The sequence below is a fragment of the Adiantum capillus-veneris genome, chromosome 2, assembly GCF_014529385.1.
Source record: "Adiantum capillus-veneris isolate H3 chromosome 2, ASM1452938v2, whole genome shotgun sequence".
Lineage (NCBI taxonomy): Eukaryota > Viridiplantae > Streptophyta > Polypodiopsida > Polypodiales > Pteridaceae > Adiantum > Adiantum capillus-veneris.
Genome location: NC_140932.1, coordinates 76,968,098 through 76,982,046, shown reverse-complemented (window position 1 = coordinate 76,982,046; position 13,949 = coordinate 76,968,098). Strand labels below are relative to the sequence as shown.

The window sequence follows — 13,949 nt, the reverse complement described above, 5'->3', positions numbered from 1 at the left end:
TGAAATGTTAAAGATCGTTAACATGTATTGTTTGATCTGAATCAAGTTCTTATAAACCACTTGTTTGAATTGCATTTTACACGTGTAACAGATTGCAATTTTAAGTGAAGATTATATTCAATTTTTATCAATATTTTCTTGCACATTTGTTAAAGTGTTCAAGTGGTGGTTAAGAGTTTACCTGAGATAGTGTGAGCGTGTTAGTGTCATTCGCAACCATGAATTTGTATTTGATATGCTGTTTTTGTATTGTCCAGTGCAAATATGACGCCAGATCAAAAGAAATGTATTATGCGTGCCATTCGTAAAGAATGTATTTTGGCAATATCATCATGTGCAGCTGATCGCATATTGCAAATTAGCGAGGTATACATCAAAGACATCACTAGCGCTATATGGGAGAACAAAAAGCGTAGGTTGCAACTTGAAGGCCAATACGAGTTATTGCGTCCAGCTATGATACGGGAATTTGACCCCACCACAAGGTCAGGACAGTGTTGGGCAATATGAAAGTATGTTGCAGAGATTTAAAGGAAGATATCCCACTTGCTTGCGACATATCAAAATTAAATCTCTGGGATTAATTGTGGGAAGAGCAGAAAGTAAAGATGAAGCGTGTGAAAGTGCATGACCAAGCAGCCTTACCCAAGAGATTGAACATGGCCCAAGATGCACAAGCAGCTTTGGGAGGTCTATCCGATGCCAACGACACCGGCACAATCATGCGCACTGCTTTGAATGCAAAGTGCACTCATCTTGTCGGAATCCCTCATGAAGCCTTGGTAGAAGGTATGAGGATTGGAGCAAGCTCCTTCGGTGTGTGCACATTGTACACCATCAAAGGCATCTCATTTTCTCCAGACCACATTACATATGTGAAAAAATGTTACAAGGGAGGGAGTGAGGTGAAATTTGACAGCTTTCAGACAGAGCAAGGAATGCAAACGCTTCACCCCTCCATTGTAAGGTGCATTGGGTTTACTTCAGAAGCTCTTTGGATCATGATATTCCCATACTACAATGGGGGTACCGTGGGCAACATGATGTGTCGCTTATCGTTCGCTCACGGATTGTTCAGACGACACATGTACAAGCTACAACACGGTTGGAGGTCATTGCTTGTAGCAAACAACCCTGTAAGCGAGATAGACACGGTGCGGATCAAAGCAGTGATCAAGCAGATGCCGGTAATTTTTCATGCCTTAATCGACGACGTTGCGACTGCCCACTCGATCGGTATAGTGCACAATGACATGCACCCGTTCAACGTAATGTTGGATTTACTTGCGCCAATAATTAAACCCCGTGTCGGCATCATTGATTGGGGTATGATGATGAGAACACTTGCTAAGCGCGTACCAAATAATTATCTGTCTCGAAGCGCACAGTCGGACGAAGCTGTTTTGAATGCACAGAGAGCAGGGAATGTCGAGATAGCTAAGCGACCGTGGATTGCTCTCGAACTATACGATCCACGGTGCGCAGATGCATACACAAAAGCGAGCGACATTTATGCATTGGGCTACCTATTCGACATGTTGGCAGATTTTTGGAGTGCGGCCAGAAAGGTTTATTTTTCAGAAGAAGTTTTTCACCACCTGGACGAAGATGTTATGAAGACTATTCGAATTAAAGTAGATTGTTGGATGAAGTTAAAAGAGCGGGACCAAAGAAGGAATACTTCTGATGTGTTGACATTTTTCAAAGAATATTTAAAGACAGATCCTAACCCTGTCCAACGTCCACTTGTTGAACTTGCACCATCATTTTATCCGTTTTAAACATTTCTATGATATACATGTCTTGTCAAGTGTATTCTTTTTTTTATTGAAGTGTATTATCTAGTTTGAAGTGGTTCACCTAATTGAGTTAATTATCTTTAGTCATTTCAAATTTGTCATTTAACTATCAGTATTTCAAATTTGCCTTGTGGTTCAATTAGTCGCATTTGTTGTGGTTTGATTTAGTGGATTCCGCGTAGTGTCCCAATGAGTGACAATATATATTTGCCAATGATATTGAATATTTTTCTATCTGTTGATTGCAGCTCTAAGAGAAAATGACCGATCAAGAACAAGATATTGGCACCCAATCATTCCCTGATGATCAACAACAAGCAGTTGTTAATGCATTTCAGCACATGAAGTCTCTGACACACGGCATGTCGGCACAACAAGCGACGCGTACTGCTCACCGACTCTCAAAGTGGGCAAATCCAAACCATATGCAATGGAAAGAGATCAATAAAGAAGGGACAAAGGACATGATCAAAACAATATGGCCATGTGAGGACGCAGAGATCAAGAAAAGAAGGTGGAAGGTTTCGAAGTGCAACCATGATGTATCAAAGATAACGTTGAGAGGATTTATTTGGAGGTTTATGGCCATCCATTGCACAATGCAGATTGTGCGCTATATTTTGTAAAAATGTTATATGTTCACTTTGTGCAACAACGACCAATAGACTTCTCGTCAAAGGAGACAGCTGTTGCCACTCATGATTTAAGGGAGAGTTGTGTCACTTTCACCCGAGATGATCTAGCATTGATAGTGGAAGGTGTTGATCTACAATTAAAGAGAGAGAAGGATATTTACATGACACAATTGGCAGAGAAAGATGCAGAAATAACATGTCTTTCTATAGCCACTCAGACACCGTAACCCTCACAAGTCTGGATGGAGAAAAGCATTTACCGCTTCAGTCAGGACGTCCAAAACTTGACATAGCGAGTGAATCGAACACCTGTACAAGGGACACACATCAGCCACCTTGTCTTACATCCGGAGTTGGTCCCCTCATCTACTTCAGATGCATCCTCATCTTCCCAATGTACAGTTTGCTACAAGAATTGATGGATGGAGTGGGTACTATACATTGACATGTGGTCATTATTATCATTTAGTTTGTCTTATTCGTTTGATGCAAAACAATAGTCAATGCGCAATCTGTTCATAAGATATTCCACAAGGAATATATATTATGTTTGACATGGAAAACGAATATAAATTCAAGCAAACACGCCCAAATACCCCTAGCACAATTAAAAATCCATTTGATGAGCAAGATGCTGCTTCAGGGCAACACAATTGAGATCAACAAACTATGTAATATCGCGACAAACTATGTACTATCGAGAATATGAAGCATTGTAATTACTCAAAACACATTTGAATACAAGGTCTTTTACAATGGTTTTTGACATTTACTTATTCTACTCTCAAGCTATGTTGCATCAGTTGAGTTGTTATCTAGTTCTAAGTCTGAGTGTTGTGGTTCTCCTTGTAATTCAACCTCCACATCTATTATCAAATTCTCTTCTATTTCGTCTACAGTGCATTGAGATACACCAACATTGAAATCTTCTTCATCTTCTTTTTGACAATCATACAACCAGGTTGGCATTTCCTCCTTGTAGCCAGCACTTTCGATGTGATTCACTATCTTTTTGTTGCAATACATATACACTAATTTCTCTGCTCTGTCTGCTAATAGTCTGTTGCGAATAGTGCTGTGAACATACTTGTACATACTACAGTTTCTCTCTGAACTTGAATTTGCTGCACATTGTGCGAGTACTTTCATTGCAAGGGGACGTAAAGTAGAGTAATGCTCTCCACCATTCATCATCCACCACTTCCATGCAGGTTCCTCTTTTGCCATTACCTGTACAAAATCATTCACACAAGGACCTTCTTTTAATCTAAGGACCTTATTTTAATCTAAATGCACTCATTTCTTTGATGCAATCAATTTGGTCATGAATGTGGGAGTAGAATGTGTTGACCACGTGATAGAAATTGCCTACCACCTCTGTACTGGACATCAAATCTAAATTCCAATACTCTGGATCAAGCATGTAAGCCACGCTATGGAGTGGACTATGAGCACTCTTCCACATTGCATGAAAAATACTTAGCCAAAATTTTCCGCTGTTTGCCAGAGAATGGTAATCACCACTTCTTCTCCACTACAGACTCTTTCAGCTCTTCAAGATTATCAAGACTCTGTTGGACTGACCACCATGTCATCCATACTTTGCCCAAGTTTGGCGTCCTTTGATCAAGATTGCGGATCGTGAACATAACAGGCATCGTTACATCGTATGCATCCATTACACTCCTCCACCAAGCAACCTTGTTTACATTGCCACGTAGACATGTAATTTTATCTTTCACGGTTTCTTTCTGCTCAAGCTGTCATTCATCAAAGGCCGTGCAATTGAATGTGTCAATCACAACACATTTATTATGGAGAAGTGATTCCAAGGTATAAAAGTGTATGCAGAACCAAGTTTCAGCATCACTAACATGTGCATCCTATACAAATCGAGCACTCTGTCGTTTTAAGATAAATTTCACAACCTGACGTGCTGTATCAATTATTTTGGCAAACCATGTGGTTTCTTCGCTAGTGTACCAATCTTTCAGCACCAAGTTCAAGCTGTGTGTATTATGCAACCATTGGCAAAAATGTGTGGAAAACACTTCTTTATTAATTTACTGGCGTTTTTACAATTCTTTGCGTCGTCCATGACAACTTGAACGACATGTTCAACACCAATTTCTTTAATTACATTAATCAAGATCTCAGAAATGTATTTGCCACTTTTAATTGCACCAGAACTATCAATCGCCTTTATAAATGTTTCTCCCCTTGGACAAACCAGCATTATATTGATCAGAGGTCTTCTCTGAACATTTGACCAACCATCACTCACAATCGTACATCTTGAAAGCGAAATATTCCCAAGTATTATTTTGCCAACATGCTCTTTGACTTCGACGTAACATTTGTCCAAGAAAACATTTCTTATCGTGTGATAAGGACCTGAAAATCCTGGACCAAACTCACCAATTTTCTTCCAAGCAGCCTTCCAAAGATTGTTGTCTACCATCACCAAAGAACTTTTAGTAAAGAATATTGCTTTGGCGAGTGCTGTTTGTGCTTCTTCTAGAGACTACACTCGAAAGCTTTGATGGAATGATTTTTGACGCATTTGACAAAGTCCACCTTCAATGTGACGTTTAAAAGGAACACTGCCTGGAATTTCCTCTCCTTGTGTAGGTTGTTCTCCAAGGTTAGTTGGCGTCACTACAGGATCTGCGGAGTTAATATTTGGCTCTGGGAACTCTTGAATTGAAGGCACAGAGCTATATATCTGTCACCTCTTGCCACCCTTTTTGGCGAGCTCTTCTCTCAAACGCTTTGCAGCTGTGCAGATGTCTGAGAATGTTCACATTTCTTACAACTGTTTTTAGCGTTACCCAGAAAATGATCCTTAATACGTGCTGCACCATCAGATTTTGTTGTGTGACAAAATTTACATTGCCACTCCATAAAGCGACCGCATATGTTGTGAGCATAATCCCACTCTTTACCAGGAGCTTTTTTATTCTTTGGCTTCTTCGTACCACTTGTGCCCACATTTTTCTCCATTGCTTTTAAATTAAAATTGAAGAGAAAAGAACAAGATGTTCAGTTTTGAAAATATTTTTTTATTTTCAATATATATTATAATTTAAAAACCATTCAATATGAAAGTAACCATGATGCACAATATGAGATTTTCAATGTACGTTAGTCAATCCACATATCGATCACTTATATTGTGAGCAACCATACACATTACAATGTAGTCTATACATGGCATAATAACTATAACAATGCTATGAATCTCTCTATGAAATTATTATTATAGTGATTATTTATACGTCCACTTTGATTTGCAAAAAATAAGACACATCTAATTTCATTTGCTACAAAAAAACAAATGAAAGCAATAAAATATATGATTGGTCATTTCATGCACTAATAATCTATCGTAATACATAATGCACTCTTTGTATAAACCAATGCATGAACTAAAGCAAATAAATCTTCAATATAATCACCCAATTGGGAACTACTTGTACCCAGTGAAGGATTGTAGCCCACCCATGCAACCAATTCAATATATAAAAGCTATTTTAATCCAATCAAGGATTGTAGCTCTTATATTGTAAATCAACTCAAATGCAAGACTTCAAGGATCTTTATATGCCCAGTACACTAGTAGAGGACATCCGATCCTTGACTATCGACTCGTCATTTACATATGCTCATCTTCTAAAACCAATTACAGCCTTCATTTGGACCAATGGCTTCTTCGCAATGAGCATGATTCTCCAAGTTTTCAGTTGTTTTGGTTTCGTACCTTTATGTCGGTAAACGAATTAAATTTTTTTAGAAGTGGTTACCGAATTAAGAATCACGTTTAGTCCAAAAAAAGGACCCGTGACTCTGTAACCTTAGGTCAATCCCGGGGGATTCACTATTAGTAATGGGGGGATGTCACCTACGTGCATCAAAATTAGAGAAACTCCCCTATGTACGGTATCTTACATGCTAACCTACCACCCTACATACGCACAAGATACAGACGTTCTTGCAATGAGCTATCCCCCCTCATACAGATTTCGTACAAAATGTAATGACCCACTATTTTATGTATACTAGTAACATAACAATTTTAGAAACACATGCTTTTACAAAAATACATGTTAAACTGCAAATGAACAGAAGTGTACATTGTAGTGTGTTTTCATTTGCAATAGATGTTAAGATAAAAAACCATGAAAAGCAACAAATATAATGAATACTAAATTAAAATAAACCAATCATTTCAATGTAATTTGTAAAAAAACGAATAACATTTGCCTTGGAAACTGATACAAATCTCAATTTCAAAACATATGATACTAGCCACCTACTTAGTAAGCTTCCCACATGGGATTTAAGACACACATATGAAATGGATTTTTCTCTAAATAAGAAATAATGCATACTCTTAAACAACCATGAAAAACTTCACCCGTCAAATCAAAACACATTACAAAACAACTCATTAAGAGATTAATCTTTTTGAACAAAAACAATTATACGTGATATGAATGCACGTCTATGCTTAAGCAAAATGCATTTTAAAAAAGAACCATCTGTATTTAATTTTGAGTTTGTACATAAAATATAAATCTTAAAAATTTTGCCAAAGCCTCCTTTGTACGGAGACCTCTTTCTCAAAAAAAATCAATACACCCTTTTCTTGGGCTCCCACATGGGATTTTCATCACATAATTTCTTTTTCCAAAAAAACTGTCCACCTCATCTTGGGCTCCCACGTGGGATTTAAGGATTATCTTACACCTTAAAATCAAACAATGTCCACCTCATCCTGGGCTCCCACATGGGATTTAAGGATTATCTTACACTGTCCACCTCATCTTGGGCTCCCACGTGGGATTTAAGGATTATCTTACACATTAAAATGGATAGCTCAAGAGACCCAGTCAAGCCATATGCGTAGGTAGAAGAACTAAAGGTAAAAATTGATAGCTCAAGATGGCATACCCGATCAAGCCATACGACCATGTGACAAATTGAGACTATAGGATTTGTAACTACATGGGAAAAAAACTAACAGTCTTAAAAACTTTAACGTTTTTTATCGTAAAAAGAGACACAACTACACATTTAGTAAGAGTGGATAGCTCAAGAGACCTAGTCAAGCCATATGCATAGGTAGAAGAACTGAAGGTAAAAATCGATAGCTCAAGATGGCACACCTGGTCAAGCCATATGACCATGTGACAAATTGAGACTATAGAATTTGTAACTACATGGAAAAAAAACTAACAGTCTTAAAAACTTTAACGACTTTTATCGTAAAAAGAGGCATATTTACACATTTGGTAAGAATGGATAGCTCAAAAGACCTGGTCAAGCCATATGCATAGGTAGAAGAACTGAAGGTAAAAATCGATAGCTCAAGATGGCACACCCGGTCAAGCCATATGACCATGTGACAAATTGAGACTATAGAATTTGTAACCTGAGGAGAGCTAAACATGCTCGTATGATTAGCTTAACCATTATATTGTACCTGACCTATGTCCCCTTTCCTAAAACTAGTTATATAATAGTTCTTTGCCTCACTTTTGCAACGCACCTTGAAGCAAAACTAGCATGCGAATCGAACTCTGGAATTCTCATAAACAAATCATATTGGCTAACCACTGCATCGAAGCGCCTAGATTGTGAAGGCGCTTTGTTTGTTATTAAAAAAGAAAAACGTTAGTCCTGCGCCATCCCTACCCGGCTCTCTGAGCCTGCCGCACCTAGCCTCACTGTTCGCCCTATGCTCCATGGTGACGTATTCTCCTCCCCGACACCTACGGTCAGTCTCCACCTTTGCTTTCATTCTCTTTTGCTTAACACCACCAGGGCATCTCCAAGGACCTGCATACTCACCTGGGAGAGCATTTTTGAAGATTTTCGAGATTTTTGGATTATCTTGTAGCTAGTATCACCTAATTGATATGTATTCCTAATGGCTTCAAAAAAATAAAAACCATTGATTTGTTTAGAGATTCCAATTTCAGATAAGGGGTGGCAAGCGCATACATCTTCATGTATCATGTTGCCATCCTCATCCGTTTCAAGTGCCGGCCCGTCCTTATCCTAATGAGCTTAGTCTGGCATTTTTATGCGGCGCAAATAGCAGTCATGCATCTTGGCCCATCCCTAGATTTCTATGGCCACCACAAGCACGACCACAAGTCATGCATCACTTTGCTTGCAAGGCACTGGCCTCCCATTGTGAGCGTTAGCACAAACTCCTCACATCGTCATCATCCTTGCCGAAGAAGTCTGAAAAGAGGAAGCTTTTCCACTACAGAAGCTTGCATCACAGTGTATAGACAAACATCTCAAGCATAGAAACAATATACAGTTTACATATCAACATTAATTGAAGAAAGAGTTTGTGGCAAAGCCTTGCTAACTTGAAACAAATTTGGAATCCAGCACTGGCTGGCAGTGGTGAGCGTAGATCTAAAGCCAATGTCTACCAAGTGAGGGATACTAGGAATCTAGATAAGTTAGAAAAGCATCGGTGAAAATTTCACTTAAAGAACCCTGACAACCTTCACTGAGGATAGATCTGAACATTGTTTTCAAACAAGACGATTGCACAGGCTAGCTACATAGTCAAATATAAACAAATTGACAACAAATTCATTATACCAGACATAAATGGAAGTGTAACATCGGAGGAATGGCAATGAAGGCATGACGAAACAACATTTTACAGAATAAAATAGAATAAAGAACGATAGAATGAGATCTTAAAGGCACTCACCTTGAAGGCAGTGGCAATTTTCAGCCTCTTTGCGGACAATGTCATTTCAGTCTCTCTCCAGCTGCACGTCAATGTCGCCGATGTATGACCCCATGGGATCAATGCCGTGCTCTGTGCATACCACCTCCCAGAACTTGGTGCCGATTTGGTTGCCGTATTGGCCCCCTGGCAAAGGCTCCTCCTCAGTCAAAGTGACAACTCTGCCGAATGACAAAGGTACCGAGCACTATCTACATACCCCATGAACAACTGTACAGCTACTTGTAAAAACCACTCCAAACCCTGTGATACATGTTCGCCTCAAGCCTTTACGTGTGCTGAAATCTGAGCCTCAGTAGTTTGTAGTTGAAACATTAAATGAGGGCCAAATACAATATATAGTGTTTCAATTCCTATAACTAATATCTGCTAGACCTATGGAAAAATGTCAGACCACAACTGTTCTTCGTTTGTGCAACCTGGTCCTAAAGAAATTATTAACCACGTAATTTAAACATTGCGAGACCATTTTATTCTATTCGATCCCTCACTGAAAACCTTCACTGAAGAAGGATCTGAACATTGTTTTCAAACCTTCACTGAGGACATATCTGAACATTGGTTTCAAACAAGACGATTGCACAGGCTAGCTACATTGTCAAATATAAACAAAACTGACAACAGAATCATTATACTAGACATAAATGGAACTGTAACATCGGAGAAATGGCAAAGAAGGCATAATGAAACAGCATTTCACAGAATAAAATAGAATAAAGAACGCTAGAATGAGATCTTAAAGGCGCTCACCTTGAAGGCAATCGTAGTTTTCAGCCTCTTTGCAGACAACGTCAAGAACAGAATCAACGAGCTCCGCGCCTTTGGTGTACCTGGATTGAAGCCACCCCTGCGGGATGGGACGTCTTTGCAGAAGATGCCTTTTAACTTTTTAGTCTCCGAGGATTTCTTCATGTTACCGGCCCCTGTTAAAGCCGGACAAGTAGAAGATGCCTTTAACTTTTTAGTCTCCAATGATTTCTTCATGTTACGAGCCTCTGTTAAAGCCGGCCAAGTAGTAGCTCCCATGACAGGTTAAGGCTTAACGTCAATGACCCTTGTCCCAGTTGTTGCCAGCTCCAAACTGGCCAAAGACGAAGTTATCGGGGCAGAAGATCTATCCATAGGGGCCTATTCGAACATTGTCCATAGTACCTGGCTCCAGATCCATGAGCACGGCCAAGGCACATAGCGCCCGCAGCTTGCCTCGTAGTACACATTCACTCTCTCCAGTTGCACGTCAGCGTCGCCGCTGTATGACCCCGTGGGATCAATGCCTTGCTCTGTGCATACCACCTCCCAGAACTTGGCACCGATTTGGTTGCCGCATTGGCCCCCTTGCACGTGCAAGATCTCACGTGTCTTGGCGAGGCTGAGAGGAGAGCAAGAGAGCAGTAGATAAGAAGCTGCACGATACCAAGTTCACCTCTAGAACACACATAGCTTTGCATCAAATCTTGGCAGGACCAAACATTCACTTTTTGTACCTGACACCTCCTCCTGAGGCCTGGACAAAGTTTTAGAAGACAAATCCTTTTCTCGCTCTTCATCCTCATTGCTAATATGAGTAGCTGCTACATGCTCCTTTTGCAAACGATCATGCACCTGTTGCTCCCCAGCTATGGCGACCTAGAGCTCTCCTGCTGTAGAGGTTAGTCTGGATCTGAAAACTGACCGATTTCCCGCCGAGCAGCTCTATTAAAAGGGATGTGTGCAAGTAGGGGGTCCGTCACATATAGGGCAGGTCGGCTGTCACCCATTTGGCACATGAAAGGCTGGTTGGTTACTTTCTTCAATCGATGTAAAGCACACTTTTGAGGAAGGTAGAGGTCTCCAAAGATGAAGACAAATTTGAGAGAGAGAGAGAGAGAGAGAGAGGAAGACCTGCCTGCCTGATTTTCCACCTGCCTGCTTTTCTTTCCCATTCATGTATGTCTGATCCTCCGACTCACCAAAATAGCTGCCATTATTAGACATGCATTCAAGCTCTCCGGCCCCTCCATTGGATCTTGCATTATCTTCCCCATCATCAATAGATTTGAACCTCCCATTCAAATAACCTGCTCCAATATCTGCCACAATGGACTCAAGAGCATGGAAAGTGCCGGAAATTGGATTGTAAGCAGTGGCACTGGTCATCCGATGCGACTCACTGCCCGCATTGCCCTCTTCCATTGCCCACATCTAGCATGCCAAATGTGGTGTCCTCACGATATTATTCTCTAGGAAAAAAAGATGTCGATGTTGACGGTGCACTGGTCGATATGTATGTCCTCTGAGGTGACTGTTTGCACAGATTCCCGACTAAATTCCAACTCATGCGGTAGCTTTAGGTACTTATTGATACTTCAAATACACAGATGTATTTGAAGTATCGTGTACAATAGCATACACGCATACATTGATTGTATCATAGGCCGAGTTTGACCCCTAGAAGACATTAATAAAGCTTTCTTTCTACCTTTCTTTCTCTCTGCACACTTTGCTTATGCTCGAGCTTTGTACACCCAGGATTGAATTCATTGTACTGCGTGTTACGGACAAGATACTGAAGGGGAGGAGTTCACAACCTCCGTTGTCGAGACCTTGAAGGGCTACATCACAACCAAAATGACGCTGCTATGATATCAGGCCTTTGTATCCCTGATCACAATACTCTCACCGCTCCTGACTTCAGCTTAAAACGCCCCTTATCCTCTCACAGAATCTTGAGTGCATAAGGGAAATTCTTTCACAAAAAGCACAATGAAGGTCTGACGATGCAACAGAAGAATGTTTTCTCTCTTGATGCCATACATGAGAGTCCTCTTAGCGAGTTGAGACCAGATGAATGGCCGTCAATGCTGTCATGCACAATCTGGGCAAATAACTGCGGGCAAAAGATTTGGCGCAGAAATTGCAAATCACCAACCCTGCGATGCTTGACTTACCTTAGGATTGAGGCCGTCTGCGTTTCCAAGAGCCCTCATAAATGGTAAATCTCACTTTCCAAAAGGGTCGTCTGTCGTGTGCCTGTGTAGGTGGACGGGAGGGAGGGGGGAAACGAGTGTGTTGCAGTGCTCGAAAAAACACCAAATTACACTAATTTTTTCAAAAATTTTGTTTTCTCACCTTCAAATTTAAAATTTAGAGGTAAATTTCAAAATTTGTAGTGGGATTACACTAAACCTAGGGTTTTTTCGAGCATTGGTGTGTTGAAATGTGGGCGTGCGTGCGACAGCCTGGGTGCAAGAGTGGATCCAAACTGCAGATCCATACAGGCGGGCTTCACATGCAGGGCGGGTTGAGGAATACTCTCATCACCCACCACCTATTGCCCATCTGCCTGCGTAATCCCATGCCCATCTCTTGCCAATGTTCTCGACCCACCTGCGCACTTTGTCTCTGCCTTCTACGTGCTCTTCCCTCTTACCAAAAGTTTGCTACCCAAAATATGAGAGGGAATAAGAGAGCTCAGCCGCCGACGAGTTTTGATCTCCAAACTTAATACTTAAGATGAACACTTATATAGTTCCTACAAAAAAATTCATTGCTTTAAAATACATCCCCCCCCCCCGAAGAAAAAATCAAATGAAAAAAATCGGCCTCACATGTCCTGTGTTTTCTATTAGGGCCCGGTTTAAGCTCTACCGTTTCGCTTCTCGTTCATAGAGGGCGGCAGCAAAAAATGTTTGCACTACAAAAAATCGAACGACATGCGAGGCAAGCCCATTGATCTTTAAGGGGTGTTAGGCCTTCCTTGCTACACACACCTCGACTCCGTATAGATCCTCAATCACTAGAGGGCGAGGCACAGGAGGGAAGCTTCAGGAGGAAGGGATGTTGTCAGCGTGAGGAAGATGGTGTCTTGGGTAGTGGTAGAGATATGGAAGAAGACTTTCTTTCTCTCTCAGAACTTGCGAGGGACCGAACATTTGGGACAAGGAAGTCATAGCACCTATTAGCTAAGGGAGAGGACACGGAGGTACCATATCTTCTCATTGGTATAGCTATTTTAGTTTGCTAGTGGAGTAAATAAACTCTTTGAAATACCAAGAACAACACCCTCATGTGAAAGTTTCTTTAATTGGCTTGTTAGGGCATGTGTCTTATGGCAGAAGCACTTAATATCCCCCCCCCCCACCCACCCTACCCCCCCCATGGGGTAGGTCCCCCCCTCCCTTATGCATATGGTACAAGCATGAAATAATGGGGGGCTACCCCTATTGTATACGCTTATGTTTGACCTCTAAAAACCCCCCTCTTGTACACTCACGTGATACCATACGGAAATACATAGTGAATCCCTCGGGAGGTCAATTCACAAGGAGATGACAATACCCGGCACTCGGATACACTCCCCAAGGATTTGCCTAGCTAAAAGACCGGGGTTAGCACACTATTTACTATATATAATTATTCCCGTCGAGCTTTTTCATTTTCCTGGCGGGCCCGCCGGGCTACTGCATATACCCGGCAGGCCCGTCAAAAAAATGAAAAAGCCCGACGGGTCCCGTAGGGAAAATGAAAAAACTAGGAGGGCTAGCCGGCTCTTTAGGTTTTTGCAGGTCAAAATCAAAATCACGTTAATAATTAACGTGATCAGGTGATTTTTTTGTGTAAATACTAACGTTATTAACGTAATCACCCGATCGTGATTACGTTAATGAAATCCCTGGAGTTGTTTGATGTGTGTGTGTGTGGGGGGGAGGGGGGGGGGGGGGGGGGAGAGAGAGAGAGAGAGAGAGAGAGAGAGAG

The 13,949-nt window shown here is 41.0% G+C and overlaps 1 protein-coding gene across 4 annotated transcripts; it reads right to left on the bottom strand.

The window, feature by feature from the left end:
• Positions 1-2,300: 2,300 nt before the first annotated feature.
• LOC147463013 (uncharacterized) lies at positions 2,301-12,278 on the bottom strand. Of its 4 annotated transcripts, XM_086486705.1 has the most exons (6): positions 11,101-12,278; positions 10,888-10,961; positions 10,700-10,712; positions 10,368-10,584; positions 9,966-10,062; positions 9,158-9,341 (listed from the first exon to the last, which is right to left on the bottom strand). In XM_086486705.1, the coding sequence occupies exons 1-6, from the start codon at positions 11,394-11,396 to the stop codon at positions 9,223-9,225; spliced, it is 816 nt and encodes a 271-aa protein (XP_086342831.1). In that variant the 5' UTR covers positions 11,397-12,278; the 3' UTR covers positions 9,158-9,222. The 4 variants fall into 4 exon arrangements, with proteins under 4 accessions (XP_086342823.1, XP_086342829.1, XP_086342826.1 ...); XM_086486697.1 differs by lacking the exons at positions 10,888-10,961; positions 11,101-12,278 and adding an exon at positions 2,301-3,664 and having other exon boundaries at positions 9,177-9,341; positions 9,966-10,584; positions 10,700-10,860; XM_086486700.1 differs by lacking the exons at positions 10,888-10,961; positions 11,101-12,278 and adding an exon at positions 3,674-5,439 and having other exon boundaries at positions 9,177-9,341; positions 9,966-10,860.
• Positions 12,279-13,949: the final 1,671 nt, after the last annotated feature.

What these genes read in the sequence shown, in the direction of transcription:
- LOC147463013 (XM_086486697.1), bottom strand. Translation starts at nt 10,241, where the DNA reads ATGGGAGCTACTACTTGGCCGGCTTTAACAGAGGCTCGTAACATGAAG. An exon ending in AAACTACGATTGCCTTCAAG is followed by an intron (nt 9,342 to 9,965) that starts GTGAGCGCCTTT and finishes AGCCTTTGCCAG; the next exon opens with GGGGCCAATACGGCAACCAA. An exon ending in AAATTGCCACTGCCTTCAAG is followed by an intron (nt 3,665 to 9,176) that starts GTGAGTGCCTTT and finishes GATTTTGTACAG; the next exon opens with GTAATGGCAAAAGAGGAACC.